Raw genomic sequence first — 21,487 nt, 5'->3', positions numbered from 1 at the left:
TAAATCCAAACTTGTATCTTTAGATTCTAAAGGTGCATTCTCTCTTACGTACCTACTGTCACTTTTGTTTGGAGCAAGAATTGAACGAGAGCATTTTAAAATGAGGCTAGGTAATGTGACGAGAGTTGGAGATATAAAACAGTTTATTTATGATGTATAATATTTTATAATCGTATTTTTATTTTTGGTCTATATATTTACTTTTTATATTTATTTTCAATTTATTTACCGGCTGTTTTATTTTCTTCAAAGTTAGCTGCTATAATTTCTCACACATTTTACCTCTTATTTACATCGCTATAATCATTATGTTCTGCTTTTTAGAGCTCTGGCCTCTCAAAAAATAGCTCTATGAGTCTAGAATCCTTGTTATCTTACATTTTTAAAAGAAAAAAATATATAAATTATATAATCAAATATAAAAAATGTCCGAGATATCCATGTTCTGTAAGTTAAATAAATATTTTAAATTATTTCTTCCATAAAAAATCTTATTTTTATTGAATAATATGATTTATATCATTTATATATGTGTTATTTGACAATTTTTTCCCGGTATTTGTTAATTACAGTAATTAAAAAACTAAAAAAAAACTCGTAACAGCCCGTTAATCGACGGATAGTCGCAGATTAGGTAACAGTCCATTTTTACCGCCGTTTGACAAGCGAAACTGGTTAATCGACTGTTGTTAAAACTAGTTTGGTTGACGTTTCTGACGCATTTAATCTATTGTTAATCGTCGATTACATAATTTTTGAGATGATCATCCTTTCGGAAACCGGGCGTTAATATGCAAATATAAAATATTATATTTTATCAATATTTTACGAGGTATGTAAAAAAAATTATATTTCGCGCAATAAGTATGTACCTTTATAGTTCACAATATTTCGATTAGAAGAGTGTAATTGCATATTATATTATATATTGACACATCATTTTTAATTTTGAACAACTTTCCATAATAACAATTTTCAGTATTATGAAAAATATAGGTATTTTACACCTAACTGAAATTTTTATTTATTGACATATCTTGTACAAAATTGATAAAAATTGATATTTTATTATTGCATTTAAAGTTTTAGAATATGCAGAGCTTTTTACTAAGAATAACTTTTTTATTTATGATCCCATTGCAACAATTTTTTGAAAAGGTAGAAGCACAATTTTCACATCATTACGAGTAAGGCCGAATTTAATTAAGAGCGAACGAAATGATTCATATTAAGAGCAAAAAAATACATATTTTGTTCATCAATAGAAAAATTATTAAGATTTTCTTGGAAACAATAAATCGGAAAATTACCGGAATATAGTGGAAGAAATGCTTAACAATATTAACAAACACGGTTGTCATATGAGTATTAAAATTCATTACCTCTACAGCCACTTAGACCGTTTCCCAGAAAATCTTGGTGACTTTACAGAGGAACAAGGGGAACGCTTCCACCAAGATATCAAAACCATGGAAGAGAGGTATCAGGGGAGATGGGACACTCACATGTTGGCAAATTACTGCTGGAGTCTTTAAAGGGACCGTACTTTTTAATCCTTTACAAAAAAATTATATAAAAGGAAGTTTTTGTGTGACGCCGAATAACAGATTTGTGCTACGATGCTGGTTTGGTTAGATGAAAAGTTAAGTTTTTTTGGCAGATATATATATGGTGATTTTTGTAAGTATATTGTACAATACATATCTTACTTTTTATTCGTGTTTTGTTTATTTGTTGGGTAGCAGCACTACATTACTACATATTATATTATGTAGGTAGTGCTGCGTTAAATTACCCTATAGGTATGTTAGAAATGTGGTCTGTGGTATTTTCTGAAAACGATCTGATGGAGCAAATCTGGTGGCATTTTTGGATTCAGCAGACCCAAATTACTTAGAAACAGTAAAACACTTTCCGGCAGCAAACTGTGTGTTTACCAGTGTAATTGGCAAAAGATACCTATATTTCATTAGTTGAATAAGCTTATAAGAAAATACATACCTGCATTGGTTTTACTGGTTTGGGGTTGACCTCCATTTTTCTAAAATACAACAAATATATACATCAATATTTTAGCAAAGATTAAATTATTCAAAAATATGCAACATACAGAGGATTGTTCTGTAGAGTGCCTATCTCAAGTGATGTATTTTACTATTAGTCTGGGCTGATTATCGGAGAATAGGCCATTTTTGGGAAAAGTTATTTACCAGCAATTTTATTGCTGAAATCGAATCTTATGATTGTATATATTAATATTATAGGTATGCAAAGTCCGCAGATAGTGTGCTACTTTTTTTTTTAACAAAATGGCGCCTGAAAATCGTGTTTTTTCAATTTTTGCTCTATAACTCCAAAGATTTTAACTTTACACCAAAAACACTTAAATAAAAATTCACCGCAGTTAAATTCTGCATAAAGACGTGTTTTTTCCGATTTACTTCGACGAAAACTTTCCCCGGAAAAAGCGGGTTTTTCCAACAAAATCTTTAATTTTCAACTAAACTTTTAGATAAGTAATTGTTAATCAATAATTAAATGTCTTGACAATGTAAAAGCACTTTTTGTACAGATTATAATTCCAGAAGCCGATGGAAATTGAATGAACAGTTTAGCAACAATTGAATTGTTAATTAAAAATTTACGGTCTCTATAATAACGACAATAATTAAGATGCGTAAGAATAATTATGATTTTTTCATAAAAAAGACACTATACCTATCTATCGTACTTTACAGAATTGAAATTGGACTATTTAAGCGGCCTCAGGAATATTTTAAAATTATAAAGAATTTTTTGGCTTATAAGCAAATAGAATATCTCGGGAAGTATTAAACTAAATTAAATTGTAAAGACGGTATTTGAAAAACAGCCGCAGGATGCTTCTTTTAAAAGAAAAAATGTTTAATTATGATGAGCAGTTCCTGAGATAAAACCGGTCAAAGTTGACCGAAATTTACTACAAAGATATAAACAATAGGATCATAATTTTTAAACCATCACCTTTTTATTTTTGTCCTCTTTCTCCACACCAATTTTCATATCCTTAAAATACTCATAACATATATTATTATAATAAAAACGATCGATAATACGTGTGAAAATTGCCAAAAATAGCAAAATTCCAATCAAAAATTAGGTTGGAGAAAATGTAACCCTCAAAGTTCAAAATCGGTATACATTAAAAAAATGCATTTTCTCGGCTTCCCATGTCGTTCATTCTTTTTTTGTTCCCAAGTAACTCAAGTAGAGCCATCGAACTAACGCATTATTAAATGTCAGACTTGCTTTTGTTTTGTTATAATAAATTAATTTAGTTATTATAACACAAAATTTTAATTTGTTTAAATAAATAGTACATTATATACCGCGGGACTGAAGTAGTACATTTAATCCTGAAGGTAAAGTTTATGGCCCGACCGCAGGGAGGGCCATAATTTACCTGAAGGATTAAATGTACTTCAGTCGCAAGGTATATACGATACTTTTCGTACTTCCGGTATGATTTTATTAATTATTTCAATAATTTCAATCAGTTTTTTCTCTCTTCAACTCATTTAATAAACTGTCTTTAAAATAAGTTACCATAGTAACATTGCGTTGTGACAGTTATAATTTAGAAACATTGTCATTACTAGTGTCATTGTAAAGAAACATTGTTATTGATAATTATTGGTATCATGAGTGAAGAAGGTGTATCTGATATTGATAAAAGAGCAGCCGAAGTAGGTGAAGAATTGTTACCACCGAAATCTAGAAAACTATACGAGCAGCAGTACGATGCTTTTAAAAAGTGGTGCCGCTTAAAAAATGTGAGACAACCTACTGAAAATGCGCTGTTAGTCTACTTCGATGATAAATCAAAAGCGGTTTGTGCCTCAACTCTCTGGGCACATTACTCAATGCTGAAATCGGTTATTAACATTAGAGAAGATATTGATATAAGTAAATTTCCAAAATTATTAGCTTTTTTGAAGAGAAGAAATGAGGGATTTAAGCCAAAGAAGTCAAGAATTCTCACGTCTGAGCAGGTAGATCAGTTCTTACGGGAGGCTCCGGATGATAAATATTTAATGCTTAAGGTAAATTTGGAAATTTGTTTATATTCAGAAATTTTAAGAAATCAATTTTTTTGTAGGTTGCACTTATTTTGGGCGTTGCGGGAGCTTGTCGTGGAAAAGAGTTGGTTGATTTAGAAATCGACGATGTGAGAGATTTGGGCGATTCCTTCCTAATTGCGATTAGAAACACCAAAAATAAAATTGACCGAAATTTTGTGATCAAAAATTCAGAAAACAGTGCCATCAGTTTTGTGGCGATATTTCGGAAATATGTGGCATTGCGAAAGACAGGGACAACTCATTCAAAATTTTTTGTTCAATACATCAACAAAGAATGTACTACGCGAGTAGTAGGAAAAAACATGTTTGGTACAATTCCACGGCAAATAGCAGCTTTCTTGAAATTAGAAAATGCGACGTCTTATACGGGACATTGTTTTAGACGCACATCTGCGTCTTTGTTAGCTGATTCGGGAGCAACAATAGACGTGCTGAAGAGACATGGAGGATGGAAATCCTCCAACGTGGCCGAGGGATATATTGAATCGTCTATTAAAAATAAACAAAAAATTTCAGATAAAATATTTGGTCAAGTCGCCGATTCGTCCACTATAGTTATGCCACAGTCCTCATTCTCGCTTCCTGTTTCCGCAGGATCTTCGAAACAAACACCAGTTCAATATGAAAAGGACCTATCTGTTACTCGTCAGTTACCTGCTGCATTAACCCAGGAAAGACTGGTCAATATGACGAACTGTCACAATATTAATTTGAATATTAACGTTAATTACCATTCTAATTAATTATATTTTTCAATAAAATATCCCTTAAATTCGTTTGTTTGTGATTTAATCGTTCCGGGAGTTTCGTCAATATTTAATCCCGGAGGGATTAAATGTGACACTTTAGTACCTGTCACAAGGGAGTGAAGTTGTCACTTTAGGCCCGGAAGTACGAAAAATTGTTTAAATAATTATACAGCTTTCAAATAAGAATATTTATGTTTTTAACTTTAAAAGGTACACTTGTAGTAAGCTTATCTAAAAAAAGCCTACAACTGGAAAAAATATGTAGTTTTCTGTTCTTATAAATAAATTAACCTATTATATCACAACAAAAGCAAGTTTAACATTTAATAATGACTTAGTTCGATGGCTCTACTCGAGTTATTAGGGAACAAAAAAAGAATGAAGGAGATTGCTCCATTAGTCCATTCTTTCACGGTTTTTGCTCTAAATTTTAAAGAACCGCTTGGATTGACATGAAATTTGGCATACGTATAGCTTACATGTCAAAGAAAAAAGTGATATTGTGCCGATGTGTGCTTTGCCCTGGGGGTGACTTTCACCCCCTATTGGGGGTGAAAAAATATATGTCCAAAATAAGTCCGGAAATGGGTAAACTGACTAATTTTAAGTAACTTTCGTTCTATAGAGCTTTTTCGCCAAGTCAACACTTTTCGAGTTATTTGCGAGTGAATATGTTCATTTTTCAACAAAATAACCACATTTTTAGACGGTTTTTCGCAAATAACTCAAAAAGTAAGTATTTTGTCGAAAAAAACGTTCTTAGCTAAATATAGCTTATAAAAAAGGAAAAAAAATGGTGTACGCGTTAGGTCTCTGGATCTCGTAGAACCAGAGTTATAGCCAATGAAAAATAGATTCATATTCACCAAATTTCAAATAGAATATTTCGACGTGAAATATCCAAAAACTTAAGCACTTTTTGGGGAAAACCCAGTATAACTTTTTTAAAGTGTTTAAAAAAAGCTTTATTTCTGTTTATACAAAAAGTTTCTAGCATTAAATTTAAGCAAGTTACGCTCAAAATAAAGTTGGCCCCTTTTGTTTTTGCAAAAAAAAAAAAAAATCGGGAAGACCACCCCCTAATTAGCAACTGAAATGAAATTAATCGTTACCGCTCCACAAATTATTTTACTTATGTCGTCTTTATATGATCTGTAAGTTTTATCGATTCAAAGTGCTTATTTTTAAAAAAATTTGGTTTCAAAATAAGATTTTTAAAAATTTAAATTTTGAAAAATATGCTTTTTTTCAAAATAACTTAAAAATTGTTAGAGATACCAAAAATCTCGAAAAACAAAAAAAAGTCATATTTGCTTTTCTAAATATCATTTACTTATTTTTTTGTTTTTCTGTTAGACAAAAATTGATTAAGATTTGGTGTTTCTAAATTTGCATACATTCGTGATCAATGACTCGTTCAACCCCTTTTAACTACAGCCCTTTCAATAATAAGGACTTTGGACCGATGAAACTTACAGATTATATAAACAATATATACACGAGTTAAGAAACTTGTGAAGTAACGATTAAGTTCAATTAAGATACTAATTAGGGGGTGATTTTCTCGATTTTTTTACCATAACCAAAAGGGAGTAATTTTTTTTTGAGCGTAACTTGTTTAATTTTGATGCTAGAAATTTTTTTATAAAACAAAAATGAAGCTTTTTTTAAGCACTTTAAATAAGTTGTAATGAGTTTTCCCCGAAATGTGCTTCATTTTTATTTATTTCACATTAACGTATTCCATTTGGAATTTGACGAATATGAACCTATTTTTCATTAGCTATAACTCTGCTTCTACTAGGCGTAGAGACGTGAGATATACACCATTTTTTAAAAATTTTGCAGGCTATATTTTTGCTAAGAATGTTTTTTCGACAAAATACTTACTATTTGAGTTATTTGCGAAAAACCGTCTAAAAGCGAGGTTATTTTGTTGAAAAAATGAACATATTCACTGCCAAATAACTCGAAAAGTATTGACTTAGTGAAAATACTCTATAGAACAAAAGTTACTTAAAATTAGCCAGTTTATCTATTTCCTGACTTTCTTTGGACGAATATTTTTTCACCCCCAAGAGGGGTGAAAACCACCCTCAGGGCAAAAGCACATATCGGCACAGTATCACTTTTTTTCTTTGACTTGTTAGCTATGTGTATGCCAAATTTCATGTCAATCCAAGCGGTTCTTTAAAATTTAGAGATTTTGAAATATTTTACCGTTAAAGAACGGACTACATGGGAAGCCGAGAAAATACATTTTTTTAACGTATACCGATTTTGAACTTTAAGGGTTACATTTTCTCCAACCTAATTTTTGATTGGAATTTTGCTATTTTTGGCAATTTTCACACGTACTATCGATAGTTTTTATTATAATAATATATGTTATGAGGATTTTAAAGATATGAAAATTGGTGTGGAGAAAGAGGACAAAAATAAAAAGGTGATGGTTTGAAAATTATGATCCTATTGTTTATATCTTTGCCGTAAATTCCGGTCAATTTTCACCGGTTTTATCTCAGAAACCACTCATCGTGATTAAACGTTTTTTCTTTTAAAAGAAGCGTCCTGACGCTTCTTTTTGAATACCGTTTTCACAACTTAATTTAGTTTAATATTTCCCGAGATATTCTATTTGTTTATAAGCCAAAAAATTGTTTATAATTTTAAAATATTCCTGAGGCCGCTTAAATAATCCAATTTCAATTCTGTAAAGTACATTAGATAGGTATAGTATCTTTTTATGAAAAAATCATAGTTATTCTTATGGGTCGTAATTATTGTCGTTATTAGAGCGACGGTAAATTTTTAATTAACAGTTCAATTGTTGCTAAACTGTTCATTTAATTTCCATCGGCTTTTGGAATTATAATCTATACGAAAAGGGCTTTTACATTACCAAGTTATTTAATTATTGATTACTTATCTAAAATTTTAGTTGAAAATTAAAGATTTTGTTGGAAAAACCCGCTTTTTCCGGGGAAAGTTTTCGTCGAAGTAAATCGGGAAAAACAAGTCTCTATGCAGAATTTAATTGCGGTGAATTTTTATTTGAGTGTTTTTGGTGTAAAGTTAAAATCTTTGGAGTTATAGAGCAAAAATTGAAAAAAAAAACACGATTTTCGGGCGCCATTTTGTTTATAAAAAAAAAGTAGCACACAATCTGCGGACTTTGCATACCTATATTATTAATACATACAATAATAAGATTCGATTCCAGCAATAAAATTGCTGGTAAATAACTTTTTCTTGTCTTTTGCTAATTAGCCCAGAGTATATGTGTCTGCACTTTATATTCTATAACAGAATAGGTTGAGGTGCGGAGAGCTGTTGGTCTCAAGTTCGCGATTTAGAATAATTTTATCTGTATTTTTTAATTTATTAATTTCCCTAAATGATAATAAAGATAGATTAAGGCCTTTGTTTTAAATATGGAGAATTTGAAATTGGTCATTCAAAGAACGATTATGATCTAGAAGGTGGAGTGCGTGCGTAGAATCCCAGCAAACAGACCGACGTGTTAATTACGTGAATTTTGGGTATATTTGTCACCAATATACGTAAATTGCTTACGTGAATTTCACGTGAAAATTTGGTTGGAATGTCACATTGAAAATACGTCTTTAAATTACGTGAATAACTCGTCTTCAATAGACGTGTTATTTACCTTAAATGGCAATAAAATGTTTCGGGAAATTCACGTTGCAAATACGTGTTGATAAACATATCTTTTAGGGAATGTATATATTAGTGTTCACGTGAAAGATACGTCCTCGGTTCACGTAAATAATTCGACCTTAATTAACTTATGAATCACGTAATTATTATCCTAATATGATATAAATAAAACAAGTATAATATAAAGTATTAACAATGTATTTATTTAGTAGAATTTAGAGACTTTAAAACATTTGTCTTGTATAATTATTATCAAGCGCGGCTCCTCCTTAGGGTCAATTGGTCAATGACCCCCCTAAAATAATCTCATAAAAATACCAATTTTATTAAAAATATCTTTTATCTAAAACTTCACTCTGAAATACTCTCAGCAGTCTGCATTGGCAAAACAAATATAATAGATATAATAACGTCGCGCCTCGCGCTATACACAAGCCCGTGGCTGGGCCGTATTTTAAATTGTCTACATACAGTTCTTATGGCTTATGGACAAATGCATGTAAAATAGAAAAGAGACGGCAGATAGCAATTTCGTGGGCGAGAGTGGGAGTGACCTTTCCGTCGTATACCTGTAGTAGAGTCGACGGCCTCACGTTTAGTTAGTTACCGTCTGCTTGTTCAATGAGAAGGTCATAGACTATTTTGCAGAACTAAAGGATAGAAGAATTGACTTAAAATATAAAAATATTTAAAGTAAGTTTCGTTTTAATAAATTTACAATTTATTATACTATAAATATTCCTATCTATATATCAGTCAATAACCTGTTCATACCATTTTTCCTATATTTTTTAAAAGATTTACTCTAAAAAAAGACAAATTTAATTTTCGGAAAACTAGGGTAAATAGTATTGAGTTTTATCTAAGTCTGTATTTTTTATCTAAAATATAAATGCTAAAAGATCTTTTAAATACTTTAAAAAATCAACAGTTTGAAGTTTTCAAACCAAAATGACCCCCCTGAAGATTGACCCACGAGCCGCCGCTGATTATTATATACAATATAATGAACCAAAAATGGTACCGACCTAAAGACACATTAAAAAATTTGCCAACACAAAACACAACACAGGTCACTTTTTATTTCTAGGAGGCACTTCGACACTTTCTTGTTTTTTTCTAATTGCATCATCGGCACTTCAACCTTCGAGCAGTGAGGTAAACGTTAATACGAAAGACATTATTATAAATAAACCCGCCTAAAATAAAACAAAGAAAATAAAGCTCTCCACGTTTCACTTTCACTTTTTGTTGTGAGAAATGTGAGAAGCTGATATTATAGAGGTTATGATCATCGATTTTAAAAATCGATTATTTTTAAATTACAGTTAAACTATTCTACTTACTTTAAATTAGTATTTCGTATTTTCTTTTTGTTTTTAAATTTCTTCTACTATTAACTAATTGGTCTTAGGTACTAAAAATCTATTTCAATACCAGAATAATATAAAAAAATAATCCTATCAATTTAGTTTTCGAAACAACTATGTTAATCATGTACCGTTGTCACGTGATAGTATTAAAAGGAGGAGAAAGGCTTGGTAGTACGTCATCACCGCGCGCGATTTGAAAATTAGACTCAACACCATTTTAGCTCCTGTAATATTTTTAAAGAAAAAAAATAGTAAAAATAGCGTCAAATCAAGGTTGGATTGAAATAGTTGTGCTAAATGATTTTAAAAGCGAAATCATAAACTTTTTGTTTAAATATTGGTATTATTTACATTACTTTTACGTGAAATACATCTAATTTTTCGACGTCCATAAAATACAGTGAGTAAAATTCAAGCGATACGTATTTAATCAACACCGTTGTAAAATTTTGTTTTCCAAAATAGTTCTCAAAATTTAACCAAAGGGAGTTATTTCTGTTTCGTGATTATTACGTGAAATAAACGTACCTTTGCGATGTAACCGACATTCACACCTATTATAAAAAACATGTACTATATTCGTCATTATGATTTTATATTATTCTAATGTCAAACATGTATAAAGGAAGCCCTAATATACAGGGATGTATTTAGGGGTTGGCGAAAGAGGCGCCCGCCAAGGGCGCAAGAGGGAGGCGGCGCAAAATTAGCGGAAGAAAAACTTTTAGGAAATCCAAGATTTTAATTTTATAAACTAAGCATTTTTCATACTTTCGATGAAAAAATATGATGCCGTATTCTAGCAAAATTAAAAAGATAAGAGACTGCATAAATACCGGTACGGTGTCAGTAATATTATAAAAATAATTGTAATATATAAAGGATTTTAAGCTTCAAAATTTAACTTTGACCATGTCATAAATGAATTCGCATCTATTAAAGCACGCAAAGTGAAATTTTAACAATAATAAAAGATACCAGGTTAATTCAACAAAATTAAATTGACTAAAAATTTAAATTTTAAATCAAAACTTCATGAACTGTTGTTAGTTCTGTCGCCAGGCGGCCTCCTTAATTCAGATGGACTTACCCAAGTTTTTTTATGTATTTTGACCCGTAGAACACGAATTTTTTGGGTAACAGTTGATCTGGATGTCGATAAGGTTGTTATAAACAAGGAACTTGAGGAATTACATAACAGCGATTTTTCGCAAAACAAAACATTTTTTTGTATTCTAGGTGATTCTCAGCAAAAAATGGGTCTTACAAGTTTTTTCGTAGGATGCAGATATGCAGAATTTCGAGATAAACGCGGTTGAACTTTCAAAAAATCGAAAAAGTGAAATTTTTTAACCCGAATAACTTTTGATTTAAAAATAAAATAGCAATTCTGCTTACTGCATTTGAAAATTCAAGTTAAATTCTATCGATTTTGATTATTTGCATTGCTAAAAATTAAGTTTTTATTTGTTAAACAAAGCCATGAACACATAGTGTTTCCCGTGCAAAATGCATGCGTTTTAATGTAAGTAATCTACGTAGAAATTGCTGTATGCGCGCCTACTCGTTCGATTTCAAATGAGAAATGCATTGAAAACATCATTCAATCACTATGTGTTTATAGCTTTGTTTAACAATAAAAAAATAATTTTTTAGCAATGAAAGTAACCAAAACCGATAGAATTTGACTTGAACTTTCAAATGCGGTAAGCAGAATTGCTATTTTATTTTTCATTCAAAAGTTATTCGGGTTCAAGGATTGCAATTTTTCGATTTTTTTAAAAGTTCAACCGCGTTTATGTCGAAAACTATGCATCGTACGAAAAAACTTGTAAAAACATTTTTTGCTTAAAATGACCCAAAAAATACAAAAAAATGTTTTGTTTTTCGAAAAATCGCTGTTATGTGATTCCTCAAGTTCTTTGTTTATAACAATCTTATCGACATCCGGATCGACTGTTACCCAAAAAATTCGTGTTCTACGGGTCAAAATACATAAAAAACTTGGGTAAGTCCATCTGAATTACGGAGGCCGTTGCACTCCCACTGGCGACAGGACTATGTAGGCTATTATTTATTATTATATATCAATATGTTTTCGCTTAAAGTAATGTACCATAAGTGCATAGTTATGATACTTTATGTAAGTATGTAAGCACATTTTCTCATGAATGTAATATATTCACAAATTGTGAACCACAATATTACATGTAAAGTAGTAGTGAGTAAAATAATTTTATACGTAAGTAAAATAAATAATGTTTCAAAAATACCTCCTTTATTGTTATTGTTTTTTGAAACCATAGATTGATTAGGGCACAAAAAATTTTACGAAAACCTCCAAAAAAATAAAGGATGGATGAAAATTTGGAAATAGGTAGTTGAAAGCTCTATTATTATATAAGAAAAAGTTTAGAATTCTACATCCCCTCCATTTTACAAAAATTGGGATATGCGGGGTGAAAAATATTTTCTCGGGAGTGGAAAAATATAAGTTCAAAATAAGTTCGAAATTGTATAAAATGACTAATTCTAAGTATCTTTTGTCCTATAGAGTTTTTTCACTAAGTTAATACTTTTCGCATTATTTGCGAGTGAATATGTTCATTTTTGACAAAAAAAAAACATGTTTTTGGACGATTTTTCGCAGATAACTCAAAAATTAAGTATTTTGCAAAATATAGCTTATAAAAAACTAAAAAAAAATGGTGTATGCATGAGGTCTGTAGACCCAGCAGGAGCAGAGTTGTAGCTAATGAAAAGTAGGTTCTTCTTCGTCAAATTCCAAATCGAATATTTCAATTTAAAATAACCCAAAAACGGAGCCCTTTTTGGGGAAAATTCATTACAACTTTTTTAAAGTGGTTAAAAAAAGGTTTATTTGTGTTTTCTAAAAAAACTTCTAACATTAAAAGTAAGTGAGTTACGCTTAAAATATTGCTGGTATTTTTTATGTTTTGCTAAAAAAATCGCGAAAATCACCTTCTAATTAATTTCCCAAATAAAATTAATCGATTCCGCTTCACAAGTTACTTTACTTATGTATTTTTTATATTATCTATAAGTTTCATTGGTTCAAAGTACTCATTTTTGAAAAAAATTGGGTTTAAAATAAAACATTTTTTTTTAATTTTGAAAAAAAAATTAAATTTTTATGGAATTAACTTAAAAATTATTAGTAATACCAAAAATCTCAAAGAGTGATAAAATGTTCGTCTTGCTTTTCTGAATATTTTTGATTTTTTGTTTTCTTGCTAGACAAAAATTGGATATCCTATCGCATGGCTGTTCAAAATTTGCCTAAACTCGTGATTAGTTACTCGTTTAAGTCATTTTAACTACAGCTTTTTCAAGAATAATACATAAGCAAAGTAGCTTGTCAAGTGGTAATGATAAAATTTATTTCTGATGCTAATTAGGGGGTGATTTTCGCGATTTTTTTTACCAAAAAATAAAAGGGACCAACAATATTTTGAGCGTAACTCACTGACTTCTGTTAGAAGCTTTTTTAGAAAACAAAAATAAACCTTTTTTAACCACTTTAAAAAAGTTCAAATGAATTTCCCCGAAAAGTGCTCCGTTATTTGAGTTATTTCACATTGAAATATTCGATTTGAAAGTTGACGAAGAAGAACCTACTTTTCATTAGCTACAACTCTGCTTCTACTGGGTCTACCGACCTCATGCATACACCGGTTTTATCAGTTTTTTATAATCTATATTTTTGCTATGAATATTGTTTCAATAAAATACTTACTTTTTGAGTTATCTCCGAAAAACCGTCCAAAAACATGTTTTTTTTTTTGTTAAAAATGAACATATTCACTCGCAAATAACTCGAAAATTATTGACTTAGCGAAAAACTCTATAGAACAAAACTTGTTTTGAATTAGTCATTTTATTGAATTCCGGTCTTATTTTGAATGTATATTCTCCTCCATTTTTGTAAAATTGTAAACTTTTTCTTATATAATAATAGACAATTTTAACTACCTATTCCCAAATTTTCATCCGTCCTTTATTTTTTTTGGGGTCAGATTGTTCTTTAATCGTGCTACCAGGCCTAATACATTTTAAAGTAGTAGTTGTAGTAATTTGCCTACAACTATTTAAAAATTGTTACATTACAGTCCTGTGAATTTTGGATGCAATTAATGGGAGTCTCGTTTTTTGTGGGAATGGGGGTGGGGCGGGAGCATTGAATTTCGCCAAGGGCGCACGAGTGGCAAGATACGTCCCTGCTAATATATAGGTGAATGATTTGGCACTGAAATACGTTTTTTTCCCGTCATAAATCACCGAGTTACGTATTCGTTGAAATTTGCCGTAAATTTGCCGTAATCATCACGTAACTGGGCTCAAACCTGTTTGCTGGGATCTGTGTTTCTATTATTCAAAGCCGTTTTGTGTTCTGCTATACGTTTGTTAAAGGTTCTGCCAACTTGACCGATGTAAGTTTTTCGGTAATCACCACATGTAAGTTTGTATACACCACTGTGTAAGTGATTTTTCTTTTGGCTCTGTTGTTCTAAATATAGTTCATAGAACATAGTATAGAACAAGTTCATAGAGTCGTTGATATGGTTAATAAAACTTTTGAAGAAAAAAATACTGTTCTGCACTTTTTCTTGACGTCAGTCAGTCTTTTGATAAAGTCTGGCATGAAGGGTTGCTCTTCAAAATAAAAATAAACGTTCCTGATTCAATGTTTACTATACTTAAATCATATTTAGAAGAAAGATACTACCGTGTCAAGCATGAAGCAGATCTGGAGTCCATCAAGGTAGTGTTCTGGGCCCTATAATTTGATATTTACACACGACATACCAACAAACGAAAATGTAACGACTACAACATTCGCAGACGACACAGCTATGTTAGTTTTAGATAAAAATCCCGCAACAGCTACCGAATCTCTTCAAAGGCATATTAGGAACATTGAAAAGTGGACAAAGAAATGGCGAATAAAGATCAATGAATCAAAATCACAACATATCATATTTACAAAATGTCGCAAAATATCGCCTAATATAGAAATAAATAACAAAGCAATTCCACAAGCCGAAAGCGTTAAATACCTTGGTATGCACCTGGACAAAACTTTGACATGGAGAACACATATATGGAAAAAGCGCCAACAGTTAAATTTAAAATTTCGTAAACATTATTGGATACTGGGCAGAACATCGAAGTTGTCTATACGTAATAAACTGTTGGTATACAATACAATACTCAAACCGGTCTGGACCTATGGGATCCAGCTATGGGGTACAACAGCAAAATCCAACATATCCATAATGGAAAGATTACAATCCAAAGTGTTACGCTCTATGACAGACGCCCCATGGTTCGTGTCAAACAAAGACATTTATTGTGATCTAGAAGTACCTACGATACTACGATCAGTGAAGTGATAGTTCAGTGCAGTGTTCGGTACATAAAACGCCTAGAAAGCCATCCAAATGTCCTGACACTAAACTTGCTTGATAATAGTCAACAAACTCACAGACTAAAACGTAAAAATCCACTGGACCTTATTTATAAATAAGTTTTATAACTCACCGTAATTGTACTTATATTTTAGATATATATGTATTGTTTGTAAATGTAAAATGTATGTTTGTATGTAGCATATAGGGCTTTTCATTCACAGTCATTTGTTTCGAGCTTCTGTCATGTGTCACATAATATTAATATATCTAAATCGTACGTTATTGGTATATACCAATGATACAAACCAAAGACGTATGACGTAGATATATTAATATTATGTGACACATGACAGAAGCTCGAAACAAATGACTGAATGAAAAGACCTATTATCGGAATATCATGTTTGTTCCATACTAGAGGTCCAGTCATTGGACTGACCTCTCTAACGTCAATTTTTTTTTACTTCAAACCCCAAAGACGCTTATTGTTAGAATTTTTATAACTAACAGATTGCTGAATAAACGTTTCAAAAAAAATATAGTTGCTGTTTGTTCTGAAAGCAGGTGGTATTCCTTTCTTAGTAAAGCAGTCATGATTTATTCAAATTTCGAAAAGATGTAAAATTTCATATACCTACTTGTTCTTTGCAGGTTTTGCATAATCTCCAATGTATGATTTAAAAAAAAATCAACAACAAGACTATTTAATCCGACAAATTCGATTATATGACTCGGGTTCTTAATTTTACTGAGAAATCAATTTGGATTATTTGTAGCCTACTATATTTTCTATCATTCTTATTAGACCAGGCGCATCTGTAAAAATATTAGTACATTTGGACGTTGAGAGGTGACTCAAATTTTTTTGCAGAAATTGCTTGAAAATAACTCAAATAATAATATTTGAGTTATCCTCCCTCTCAAAAAGTTCCGGAATATCGTTTAAATAATCAAAATGTCAAAAAATAAAGGAAAAATTCGATTTTTTTCTTCGTTTTTTGATTATAACTTTAAAAGTATTCATTACGCATTATAATCAATTTCCTACAATATAGAATTGGTTAAAAATTTAAAAAATAGTCACCCTTGTTGCAAAATAGCAATAATTACGAAAAAACCATACAATAACAAGTATTCGCATTTTACGTTTTCCAACCATTTATGATACACTTAGGACCTTCATATTTCACCCCGAAAAACAAAAAAATTCATTTTTTTTAAATGTTACAGGACATAAAGCAGATAGCAAGTTGAATTTTTTTTGCGTATAGAAGTGTACTGTACCTTTCATTTGCAATATGCAAAATTAAAACCGAGTAACTACCACGGCGTCAGGATTTTTTTTAAATAAACATTAATTATTGGTGCTACGCGCAGGACAGCGGATAGTTTACTCTGATTGGGCATTCCAATGACCTATGAAAATGATTGATACATTTTAATTTTTATTACATTTCGATATAAATAAATAAATTTGTTTATTGCAAAATAAAAACACATACTCTATCTTTTGAAATATCACTTTTTTAGCAAAAACTTTCTTTGTTCATATATTTTAACTTAGAGAATAAAAGTTTATTATTTTTAAACAATATTTCACAAACAATAATAAAATTAGTTTGATTTTTGTGGAATTAAAATATTAAAATACAACAAAATATAGAGTAAGAAAATAATATATTAGATAAACATTGGAAGACATTTTGGTGGAAATCAACTTGTGTGAATCGAACACCGCTGTCCTGCGCGTAGCACCAAAAATTAATGTTTATTTAAAAAATTTCCTGACGCCGTGGTAATTAATCGTTTTTAATTTTGCAAATTGAAAATGAAAGGTACAGTACACTTCTATAAACAAAAGAAATTCAACTTGCTATCTGCTTTATTTTCAGTCCTGCAACATTAAAAAAAAAATGAATTTTTTTTGCGAAAGCTGGATTGCAAAATTTATTTTGCAAAATCTATTAAGCCGATCTTAGTGAAATTTACAGTACTGTTTTACTGTATCATAAAGTTTTTCTGGACGAAATTTCTGGTGAAATATGAAGGTCTTAAGTGTATAACAAATGGTTTAAAAACGTAAAATGCGAATACTTGTTTTTGTATGTTTTTTTCGCAATTATTGCTATTTTGCAACAAGGGTGACTATTTTTTAAATTTATAACCAATTCTATATTGTAGAAAATTTAATTACGCAACTTTTATGTCAGTACAACTTTTCTCGGAAATGAATACTTTTAAAGTTATAATCAAAAAGCGAAGAAAAAAATCGAATTTTTCCTTCATTTTTTGACACTTTGACTATTTAAACAATGTTCCGGACCTTTTTGAGAGGGAGGATAACTCAAATATTATTATTTGAGTTATTTTCAAGCAATTTCTGCAAAAAAATTTGAGTCACCTCTCAACGTCCATCTCAAAACAGATGCGCCCTGGACTATATTAGTATTATATTTTATTAGGTCAGAATGTAGTAATTATTATCTTTTATCGTATTGAGGACCAACACTAATTATTATTAACTAAATGTATTCTGTTAATTTAATAAAAAAATTTTGCTTACCAAATGATTATAATACATTCTTCTGTTTAACGTGAACCATTAGTAGAAAAAACGTCGTTTGGTGAGTATATGCGATATTATTTTCTACTACTACTATTGATGCAAGAGTTGGCATCTGGGTCAAGATCGATTCTTCTAGTGCACTATGTAATGGTTGCGTTGTTTCTAGTATGGTTTCTGTATCTACAATATGAAATAATAAAGTTACCTGTTATTTTCTGGCATAAAATTTTTATAGAACGTCTAGAAACTATGTGAATATTAAAAATATTGATAAGCATTAATTATTTTATCACAATCAAATTTAGATTGACGTATAAAAAAACTACTTTTTTTTACTTAATATCTTCTATGTACTTATTTAATTAGGTACTTATATTTCTGCATAATACTATATTTAATATAGTATATTATACTATCAACTTAAAATGTTTCTGAATTCCATAGCATAGGGAATATCCACAAATGAGAAAAAAAATTATATAGTAAGTACATTCTTTCACGGTTTTTGCTGTAAATTTTAAAGAACCGTTTGGATTGGCATGAAGTTTGTCATACGGATAGCTAACATGTCAAAGAAAAAGAGTGATATTGTGCCGATGTGTGCTTTTGCCATGGGGGTGAATTGCACCCCCGATAGGGGTGAAAAAATATATGTCCAAAATAAGTCCGGAAATGGATAAAGTGACTAATTCTAAGCAACTTTTATTCTATAGATTATTTCCACCAAGTCAATACTTTTCGAGTTATTTGCGAGTGAATATGTTAATTATTCAACAAAATAACCACGTTTTTAGATGGTTTTTCGCAAATAACTCAAAAAGTAAGTATTTTCTAGAAAAAACATTCCTAGCAAAAATATAGCCTGTAAAAAACTGAAAAAAATGGTGTATATGTTAGGGCTCTATACCTAGCAGAAGCAGAGTTATAGCTAATGAAAAATAGATTCATAGGTTCGTCAAATTCCAAATCGAATATTTTATCGTGAAATATCCAAAAAATGAAGCACTTTTTGGGGAAAACTCATTACAACTTTTTTAAAGTGTTAAAAAAATCTTTTCTTTATTTTATAGAAAAATTTCTAGCATCAAATGTAAATAAGTTACTCCCAAAATAAAGTTGGTCCCTTTTGTTTTGTTTTGGCAAAAAAAAATCTGGAAGATTACCCCTAATTAGCAACTTAAATGAAATGAATCGTTACCGCTTCACAACTTACTTTACTTAAGTATGTTGTATTTATATGATCTGTACGTTTCATTAATTCAAAGTGCTTATTTATGAAAAAATTTGGTTTTAAAGTATAATTTACAAAAATTTTAATTTTGAAAAACATGCTTTGTTTCATAATAACTTAAAAATTGTCAGAGATACCAAAAATCTTAAGGAACAAAAAAAGTCGGCTATGCTTTTCTGAATATTTGGTATTTTTTTGTCTTTCTGTAAGACAAAACTGGTTAAGATTTAGTGTTTCTAAATTTGCATACACTCGTGATTAGTGACTCATTCAAATCCTTTCAACTGCAGCTCTTTCAAAAATAAAAACTTTGAACCGATGATACCTACAGATCATATAAACAATACATATACGAGTAAAAAAGCTTGTGAAGTGGTAACGATTAAGTTCATTAGATATGCTAATTAGGGGGTGATTTTCCCGATTTTTTTATCAAAACAAAAGGCACCAACTTTATTTTGAGCGTAACTTGTTTACTTTTGATGCTAGAAATTTTTTTATAAAGCAAAAATAAAGTTTTTTTAAACACTTTAAAAAAGTTAAAATGAGTTTTCGCCAAAAAGTGCTTCATTTTTTTATTATTTCTCATTGAAATATATGATTTCGAATTTGACGAATATGAACCTATTTTTCATTAGCTATAACTCTGCTTCTGCTAGGTATAGAGCTCTAACATATACACCATTTTATTTCAATTTTTTACAGAATATTTTTTTTCTAGAAAATACTTATAGTCCTGTCGCCAGGGGGGGTACAACGGCCTCGTTAATTCAGATGGACTTACCCAAGTTTTTTTTATGTATTTTGACCCGTAGAACACGAATTTTTTGGGTAACAGTTGATCCGGATGTCGATAAGATTGTTATAGACCAAGAACTTGAGGAATCAAATATCAGCGATTTTTGGCAAAACAAAACAATATTTTCTATTTTTTGGGTCATTTTAAGCAAAAAATATTTCTACAAGTTTTTTAGTAGGATGCACAGTTTTCGAGATAAACGCGGTTGAACTTTCAAAAAATCGAAAAACTGCAATTTTTAAACCCGAATAACTTTTGATTAAAAAATAAAATAGCAATTCTGCTTAGCGCCTTTGAAAGTTCAAGTCAAATTATGTCGGTTTTGATTATTTGCATTGCTAAAAATTTATTGTGTTATTGTTAAACAAAGCTACAAACAACTAGTGCGTGAGTGATGTTTCTATGATTTCTCATTTAAAATCGAACGAGTAGGTAGAATAGGTACTAGTGCAATCAAGACTATTTCTACGTTACATGCGTTAAAACGCATGTAAAAGCACGGGAAACCCTACGTGTTTATAGCTTTGTTAAACAATAAAAAAATAAATTTTTACCAATGCAAATAATCAAAACCGATATAATTTGACTTAAACTTTCAAATGCGGTAAGCAGACTTGCTATTTTATTTTTTAATCAAAAGTTATTCGGGTTCAAAAATTGCAATTTTTCGATTTTTTTAAAGTTCAACCGCGTTTATCTCGAAAACTGTGCATCCTACGAAAAAACTTGTAGAAATATTTTTTACTTAAAATGGCCCAAAAAATACAAAATATTGTTTTGTTTTGCCAAAAATTGCTGTTATTTGATTCCTCAAGTTCTTGGTCTATAACAATCTTATCGACATCCGGATCAACTGTTACCCAAAAAATTCGTGTTCTACGGGTCAAAATACATAAAAAAAACTTGGGTAAGTCCATCTGAATTAACGAGGCCGTTGTACCCCCCCTGGCGACAGGACTATTACTTTTTGAGTTATTTGCGATAAACCGTCTAAAAACGTGGTTATTTTGTTGAAAAATGAACATATTCACTCGCAAATAACTCCAAAAGTATTGACTTGACGAAAAAACTCTATGGAACAAAAGTTTCTTAAAATTAGTTATTTTATCCATTTCCTGACTCATTTTGGACATGTATTTTTTCACCCCCAAGAGGGGGTGAAACTCACCCCCAGAGTAAAAGCACACATCGACACAATATCACTTTGTTTTTCTGACGTGTTAGCTATGTGTATGCCAAATTTCATGTCAATCCAAGCGGTTCTTTAAAATTTAGAGGTCTTGCAATATTTTACCGTTAAAGAACGTACTATATTAACAAAATGTACTGCCGTGGGCAGCATTTGACAAACTAAATTACATCCTTAAAATAAAAACAAAACATATCCACAACGTCCTAAGACCAAGGTGTACATTCAATGCGTATTCCCTGTTCTCATTTATTGTTCCCAAACGTGGACGTTTACAAAAGCAAACATGGACAAAATCATGAAAGAGCAATGGAAATACAAATGTTCCACATAAGACTAATGGATA

General features: G+C 30.4%; 1 protein-coding gene across 1 annotated transcript in view; it reads right to left on the bottom strand.

Annotated features, from left to right (window-relative positions):
* The window catches only part of LOC114334049 (uncharacterized), an 89,091-nt gene that overhangs the window by 10,521 nt on the left and 57,083 nt on the right, over positions 1-21,487 (bottom strand). Inside the window, exon 7 of the mRNA XM_050660794.1 lies at positions 2,002-2,041. Coding sequence (XP_050516751.1) covers positions 2,002-2,041 — 40 coding nt within the window. The remainder of the gene's footprint in view (positions 1-2,001; positions 2,042-21,487) is intronic.

The sequence above is a fragment of the Diabrotica virgifera genome, chromosome 9 (assembly GCF_917563875.1).
Source record: "Diabrotica virgifera virgifera chromosome 9, PGI_DIABVI_V3a".
Classification (NCBI taxonomy): domain Eukaryota; kingdom Metazoa; phylum Arthropoda; class Insecta; order Coleoptera; family Chrysomelidae; genus Diabrotica; species Diabrotica virgifera.
Note: the sequence above shows the minus strand (reverse complement) of the source record. Positions and strands in the feature narration are given on the sequence as shown.